Source organism: Hypanus sabinus, chromosome 20, assembly GCF_030144855.1.
Source record: "Hypanus sabinus isolate sHypSab1 chromosome 20, sHypSab1.hap1, whole genome shotgun sequence".
NCBI classification, from domain to species: Eukaryota; Metazoa; Chordata; class Chondrichthyes; order Myliobatiformes; family Dasyatidae; genus Hypanus; species Hypanus sabinus.
Window position 1 is genome coordinate 63384584 of NC_082725.1, and position 8443 is coordinate 63393026.

At 45.7% G+C, this 8443-nt stretch overlaps 1 protein-coding gene across 2 annotated transcripts in view; it reads right to left on the reverse strand.

Moving 5' to 3' along the window:
* Positions 1-8128, reverse strand: part of pxdc1b (PX domain containing 1b) — a 52737-nt gene extending 44609 nt beyond the window's left edge. Inside the window, exon 1 of one of the 2 annotated variants that reach the window (XM_059945661.1) lies at positions 7319-8128. In XM_059945661.1, coding sequence (XP_059801644.1) covers positions 7319-7565 — 247 coding nt within the window. In that variant the 5' untranslated portion in view covers positions 7566-8128. The remainder of the gene's footprint in view (positions 1-7318) is intronic. The other variant, XM_059945660.1, reaches the window with a different exon arrangement.
* Between the last annotated feature and the right edge of the window lie 315 nt (positions 8129-8443).

The following is an 8443-nucleotide window of genomic DNA, read 5'->3' on the forward strand; positions in this document are numbered from 1 at the left end:
AATTAACTCTGTTTCTCTCTCCAGATGCCATCTGCCCTGCTGAGTGTTTCCAGCAATATCTGGTTTGATCAACCATTTCCTCTGCTTTCCTCTCCCTCTCCACCACTCATTCCCTGTGGGCTTTGTCCTGTGCCTTCCTCCCCACCCCTGCATTGTGTCCTGCCTTCTCTCCCTCCTGTACCATTTTCCTGTTACACTGCAGATCCCACTGGTCACTGCCTCGCCACCCCTTCAGCAGTACTCCCTGTGAAATGAGGTGAAGTTTCAGTCCTGCACCTTTCCCTCTGACCTTGAAGTCTATCCCTTCCTCACATGGATCAGGCTGGTGTACTTGTTACTGAATGGTCTTGGCATGGTTGGTGGCTGCTGTACTGGGAAGGGTGAACTGTATCATCACCAAAAGTCTGTAAATACCCGCAGCCCATGGCTCCAGGCCTGGTAAGGTGAAGGTATATAGAAACATAGAAAACCTACAGCACAATACAGGCCCTTCAGCCCACGATGCTGTGCTGAACATGTCCTTACTTTAGAAATTACCTGGGGTTACCCATAGCCCTCTATTTCTATGAGTTCCATGTACCTATCCAGTAGTCTTTTAAAAGACCCTATCATACCTTTCTATGCATTCCTATACTTGCCCAAGGGACAATTAGGACTGGTATCGCTTAGGGCAGAGGTACCCTTCCAGACATGAGTGAGTGATGCTCCAGATACGCAAGGTCCTGCGGAAAGAGTCCCGTTAGGTAGAACCAACATGCTCCTGACAACTGGGAAGAACCTCAGGCACATTCCTTTTTACAATACGCATTCACCTTCACACCAAATTATCCTGTGGCTTGTTCTGATTTTCTCACACCTCTATTCTTGAAGAAAGGTTTCTGAATATGGACACTTAAAGCAAGCTCAGAGTGTGTGTTATTCTGCCAAACATTGGGTCATCCTAGCTATTTAACTCAATCTTAGAGTGCAGAATGAGGCACCCTGCAAAGTTTAATAAAGTTAAGTGACTGAGCCATTTGAGGTAAAAAAGCCCCATGTTTAACCTTTGTTGGTGGGATCTGCTCCGGTGATTGATGACGATAGTGTGGTTCAATATGAGCCAATGTAATGTGATGCAGCCAGTCAAAGCCAAGGGATGTCATCAATGTAACCAGTTCAGCAGACAGAGTTACAGAGCTGAAGGAATTCAGCTTAGTGGAGCTCTGAATACAGGATCAGTGCAAGTTCCACCAATGGCCCTGAGTAACAGTGGAACAATGGGGATGAAGATAAGATCAGTTTAATTCTAGCATTCAGCATCCATAGCCAAGGCTCTGGAGCTGAAGTGCATTTATTTGGACAGAGAATCAAAGATTTACACAGGCGATGTGATTAAGCGATCAGGAAGAGAGGAGAATAAAAACATATTAGACCAGTTTATGGGGCAGGTTCAACCAGTGAAACATTTGCCCTTTAGGTTTTTCAAAGAGTTGTGGGTCATTAATTATCCACAAGTTTACCTCAATCTTTTATGAATTGTCTTGTAATGGGTTAGCAACCAATACCTTCCTAAATTAAAAACTACTCACTGAAACAGGAGAATCCTGGAACCAATTACTTAATTAGCTTCCAGAATTGATTGGATTTCCACCCTATCAGGTTCCCTTGCTGAGACAAAAGCTCCTGAAAGTTTCTATCATCTGACTCAGAAGTTTCAACATCATATGAAATTGAAATTAGCCAAAATCCACAGCAGATGGCCAGGAGCCTCCCCAGCCTCCACTGTGGGCTGCTTCAAGAAGGCAACATCTATCATTAAACCAGCACACACAAAACTCTGGAGGAACTCAACAGACCAGGCAGCATCTACGGAAATGAATAAACAGTCAGCATTTCGGACCAAGACCCTTCTTCAGGACTGAGAAGAAAGGGGGAAAATGCCAGAATAAAAATGAGGGGGAGAGGGGACAGAGGCTAGCTGGGAGGTGATAGGTGGAGCTAGATGGGTGGGAAAGGTCAAGGGCTGCAGAAGAAAGAATCTGATAGGAGAGGAGAGTGGACCATGGGAGAAAGGGAAGGAGGAGGGACTCAGGGGGAAGTAATAGGCAGGTGAGAAGAGGTAAAAGGCCACAGTGGAGAATAGAGGAAGCAGGGCAGGAATTTGTTTACTGGCAGGAGAGATTGATATTCACACCATCAGGTTGGAGGGTACAGATGGAATACAAGGTGTTTTTCCTCCCCAGTCAGGCCATCTACCTGCTGGGCAGGAGGTCTGTAATATCTGGTCCCATATGGCCAGGTTCAAGAACAGCAACATCCCTTTAGGGCAACCTTAATCACTGTAGATCTCTTTGCACTAATTCTTTTTTGTGTTCTAATTGTGTTTAATGCATGTTTATCTTGTGAATGCTATTTATATGATGCTGTGTGCCTGTGATAGTGCTGCCAGCAAGTATTTCATTGCATCTGTGCATCTATGTACCTGTGTATATGACAATAAACTGGACTTTGGAAATAAATCAACTCCCTTTAATGGAGTAGAAATTGATCAAAAAGTTCAGTGTTAGAGAACTGGGGACAGCACAGGCAAACTGCAGGGCGTGCATTGAGAAGAGCATCAGGGAGAGGGGCTTGGGAGCACAGGGGTTGGTTTACTGGGAAGAGCTGTTGGGGGTGGGATGTTGCAGGGATGGTGAAAGGGTACATCATCACGTGAGTATATGTTGATTTCAGGAACTGCCCAGGCACTTAGTCCACTCCAGGTACCACAGGGGCCAAACTGCCCCCACTCTGGTCATTCAGAACAGATGGAAGCCAGACCCACTTCAGTTCTTTGTGTGAGCTCCTACCTTTCTGAAAAACGACCTCAGCATCTTTCAGACAGAACCTCACACATACCAACTCAGAAGCACCAAGCACACCTGTTGTGTTACAGAACTTGGGTATATTGAGGATATCTGGAACAGACTTTTCTCAGAGAGGTAACACCCATTATCAGGGAGCCTGAACCATCTGGGCCATGTCCTTGTCTCATTCGGCAGGATATCCAGCTCAACACTGAACGTTCAACAACACCTTCCTCCCCACTGCCATCTGGTTCTTGAACCAGTCTGAAAACCTCAGCCTATATTTCTTTTCCTCTCTCTGAATCTTGCATGTGTCATTATGTTTATTTTATTGATTATTTTAGCACACATGTAAATGTATAATTTAAATATGTAATGTTATGTTAGTTTATGTTTGTGACGTACTGTGCTGTTACTGCAAAAAGCTAACTAAGTAAACTCATCAAAAAGACTGGATCCATCCCTGGCTACAACCCAGACTCTTTTAAGTTAGAGGTGGAGAGGAGGTCACTAAACAAACTTATCCATTACAGACAATCAGGCACATTCTCTCCATGAGCTACTGAATAAGCAGCAGAGCTCCCTTTCCAACAGACTCATTCAGCTCCGCTGTCACAAGAATCATAAAACAGTCAGTTTTATTATTTCATACATTATTACTGCACATTAGTAAATTATTATTGTGTAGATTATTATTCTGGATTTTATTATTAGTTAAGTCTGTACACTGCTAAGTGTGGTTTGAATTGTTACTGCTGCATCAAAAGAATTTCCCACTCAAAAGTATTTATTATTATTATTATTATTATTTTCTTGACATTTATACCCTATGCATACATGCCTGTGATAATTCTAAACTTGAACTTAAGCTTAGGATTGTAAAAATGGCAGTGGTCAAGGGAGGCAGAGGAGAGCTTACAGGATTGCTTTGAGTTGGTGAACAGGAAAATATTCAGGGATTCATCTTTGAATTTGAATGAATACACCACAGTTGTCACCAACTTAACCAGTACCTGTGTTTGGGCCTTCGAGAATATACTCGTCATACCCAAATCAAAGGTGTGGATGAACCAGGAAATTCGTAGCATACTCAGGGTTAGAACTGTGGCATTCAGGAGCAATGATCCAGACCTATACAAAAAGCCCAGTTACGATCTATGCACGGTTATTTTAAGAACAAGAAAAGAACAATTCCAATTTGAAGTTAGAGATGGAATCGGAGAGCATCAGCTCTAGCAGGTGGCAAGAGTACCAGTGCCCAAGAGCAAGGTGAGCTGCCTCAACGATTATTGAACAGTGGCACCGACATTAATGGTGATGAAGGGATTTGCAAGTTTGGGTCATGGCTAGAATCAACTCCTGCCTAAACAAGGACCTGGACCCAACTGCAAATTTGCACAATAGATCTATAGGATGCAATCTCACTTGCTCTCTACTCAGCCTTGGATCACTTGGACAATAGTAATACCCATGTCAGACTGCTAATTATTGATTACAGCTCAGCATTCAACACAATCATACCCTTAGTTCTAATCAACAAGCTCTAAAACCTGGGCCTCTGCAACTGGATCCTTCATTTCCTCAGTGTGAGATCACAATCTGTGTGGATTGGAAATGACATCTCCTCCTTGCTGACTATCAACACAGGCACACCTCAACGATGGTTGCTTGGCCCACTTCTCTACTCTCATGATGATGTGGTTAGGCACAGCTCCAATACCATTATAAATCTGCTGATTACACAACTATTGTTGACAGTATTTCAGATGGTGACGAGGTGGTGCACAGGACCAAAATAGATCAGGTGGTATGTGGTACTGCAACAACAATGTTGCATTGATCATACTGGACTGTGGATTTCAGGACGGGGAAGTCGAGGGAACACACTCCAGCCCTCATTGAGGGATCAGCAGTGGAAAGGGTGAGCAGTTTTAAGTTCCTGGAAGCCAGTGTCTCTGAGGATCTCTCCTGGGCCTAACATTCCGATGCAATTACAAAGAAGGCCCAACAGCAGCTCTATCTCTTCAGGAGCTTGAGGAGACTTGGTATCTCAGCAAAGACACTTACAAATTTCAATAGATGTACTGTGGAGAGCATTCTAAAAGGTTGCATCACCATCTGATATGGAGGCACCACTGCACAGGATCAGAAAATCTCCAGAAAGTTGTAAACTCAACCAACTCCATAATGGGCACTAACCTCCCCAGCAGTAAGGACATCTTCAAAAGGCGATGACTCTAAAACACGGCACTATAGACTCTCATCATCTAGGACATGCCTTCTTCTCATTACTACCATCATGTACAGAAGTCTGAGACACACACTCAATGAACAGCTTCATCCCCTCTGACTGGACATTGAACTAGCTCACTATTTTAAAATTTTTTTAAAAAGAGAGGGGATTAAATTGTATTTACGGTAATTTACTTATAAATGACAGTTTTTTTTATTATTATGTATTGCAACGTACTGCTGCTGCAAAACACATTTCATGACATATGTCAGTGATATTAAACTCAATTCCGATTCTGAAATGGCCCTGCCCTCTCTCCAGACTTCCAAATATTGGCTCCTGACTCTTCCATCAAATCAGTTTCAAGCTACTCTTCAAAAATATTTTAAAATCATATTTCCTTACAACAGAAAGCCAACTGGCCCATCACTCCGATGCCTGCTCTCACATCAAATGTCATTCCAGTACTTACTTCGGCAAATCTACAGTTTTTATTTATTGGGATACATCCTGGCCCGTTGAGCTGTGCTGCCCAGTGATTTAACCCTAGCCTAGTCATGGGACAAGACAATTTGCAATGAACAATTAACCTGCTAATTGGTGGTGACAGGGAGAATGTACAAACTCCCTACCACAGCGGCATGAATTGAACCCCGGTCGTTGGTACTGTAAAGTGTTGTTCTAACCACTATGCCACCCCTCTCTGAGATGAGTTGTAAAGAACTTTGAGGTATTCTGAGGCAGTAAATAGGGGTACAGAAACACTGTTTAACTACTCTGGAGCAGCTTCTGCCCAGCACTCACAAGGTTTCTAAAACACTGCCTGGTGTTATGCCACAGCACACTACAGTGTTTGTAAAGATGAAAAAATCCAATGTATTTAACCCAAGTTAAAAAGGCAATGAGTGAGAAAGAAGTGGAAGGGAAAATCTGAGTTGTGAAAGTCATCCTCCAAATGCAGCAGAGAGACAGAGAGAGGGGGAGAGGGAGAGGGGTGGGATTGAGGGGGAGTAGGGAAAATGGGAGAGGAAGATCAAAAGGGAGGGAAGAAGAGAGAAACAAAAAGGGGAGAGACCAAGTGAAAGATGGTAAAGAAGGTATGATGTAGATAGAGGGAGGTAGAAAGCGGGCATAGGCATAGTAAATGAGAGACCAGAGACAGAAAGGAGACAGAAAGAGAGATACAGAAAGAGATGGATGGAGAAAAAGAAAAAATAGGCAAAGGACCAGACAAAGAGAAAATCTGAAATAAGAATGGAAATAAATACAGAGAAAGGGAGATGTAAAGACTGGAGCATTGAGGCAGCAACAGAACAGAGACACAGGGAGAATTAGAGAGACAGGATGGTAGAGAAACTAGAAAAGACAAGGACAGTGGGGCAAAGAAACGTGAGAAAAAGGCAGCAACAGTGAGAAGCATGATCAGGGAAAGGAGCAGAAGGGAAGCACAAAGATGAGAGAGATTGAGAAAGGGAATCAAAGAGGCAAACAGAAGCAGAGTATCAGAAACAGAGCTGGGGAGAGCAAGACTGATAGGCAAAATCTGATAGGGAGAGAGAGGGAGGGATACTATATATATATATATATAGTATCCCTCTCTCTCTCTCTCTATATATATATATATATATATATAGTTATTATAACTATAGGTATAGTTGCGGCTGCATTAACTATAGTCTGGAGATCCTAGACAGATTTCAGTGCGGCCTCTGGGTATACCCAGCCGGTGATGGAATGTGCACCGGCCCGACCCCCGATCAGTAGCGGGCGGGAAAGGTAAGATCGCTCGGCCTGAGCGCCCCTCCGGGGGCAGATGTGCACCCCGCCCCACCAGCTGGAATGTACGGAGGGAGGACACCGGACAAGGGGTCCGCTTCACAACGTTGCAGCGGCGGAGAGTGGGGGTCAGTGAGAGGGATGGGGGGTGGGGATCGGAAGAGAGCGTGGAAAAGGGTGGAAGGGGACGGGGGTGGAGAAGGATTAGGGGAGGGGAAAGGGGATAAAGCGAGAGACTCTTCCGTCACCTTCGCCGGTCAAGAGGGAATTTTTAATCTTCTCAACCCCTCCTTCCCACGCCCAGGGACAACTGCAGTGCCCACCCCGACCCCATTTCGGGTGGACAGAACCCGGTCTCCGGAAACGGGGTGGGTAAATGCGGTGAAATGACTGGTATTTATCCAAGTTGAAGGCGTTTCCAGTGTTTTTCACTTTAACCACCCACAGTTAGCTTTTAACGCGCCAAGTTGCAAAAGAGCCAAACCTTGGAGCAGAGAGCGGGACAGGGCGCCCTGATCCTCGGGGAAGGCGTTCGTCAGCCTGCGGAAGACGCGAACCAGTTGGGGGTAACTGCGGTGCAAGTACAGCACGTTCCTGTCCGACCACTCGGTCCTGATCTCGAAAAACTCTTCCTCCCGCCGGTTGACGATGATCTTCCGCACGCCGTTCACCCAGCAATCCCTCACGAACATGTTCACCAGCGAGGTCCCCTCAAACACCGCCGAGGCCATGCTCTAACAACTCGACATGGGCGCGGGGTCCAGCCCGCTCCCGGGGCACCGGCTCTCGTCGCCTGTGGCCACCGACCGTCCCAACAACCGGCAGTGCACTGCCCTCCCACTCCCTCTCCTTCTGCTTCTCTCACCCCTCTTTCTCTGCCTTTCGCTCTGTCACACTCCTCTATCGCACAATTTCCCCTTTTCTCCCTCAAGCTCCCACTTTCTTTCTCTTCCCCTCTTTTCCTCCCCTTACCTTCCACTCCCCCCCTCTCTCGCCCTGTATCTCCCTATCCCCTTCCCTCTCTCACATTCGTTTGATTTTCTTTCCCCGTCTCTCCTCCTCTTTACCCCTCTCCCTTTCCTTTCTCTATAACATATAGATCTGTATACTTTACTCTCTCCTTTCTCCCTCTGTCTCAGACGGTCTAGCTAACCCCTCCACCGCGTACACTGTCTCCCTCTACCTCTCTCCCTCCCCCTACTCCAGTACAGAGTCTCCTGCCGTCGGGGTTACTAACGTCCAGCCACGTCCCGTCTCAGCTGCTTCAACTTTTCCTCTAACACGTACTTCCAGGGACGTGAGGTCTCTTCCGCAGGATCCTTGACATCATTCCTAGGAATGTCTCTCCCACTCACTGTGATGTCACCTCAGATCCAATTCACTGATGAGCGCTCGGTCCCAGACAATCTTCCAGTCAGTTGTCTGTCTGCTGTGGCTCCCCCCCCCCCCGCCCCCACTCATTTTGCCAGGAATCCTGCCAGATGTGGGAATGATTTGCCTCTTGTTTGTGTTGTTCCTCATGGGGTACGCATTTAATTCAAACAATAGTCCCGAGAGAAAGATAAGATTTTAAACTTCACTCACAATTTATACACTGGGAATGGTTACA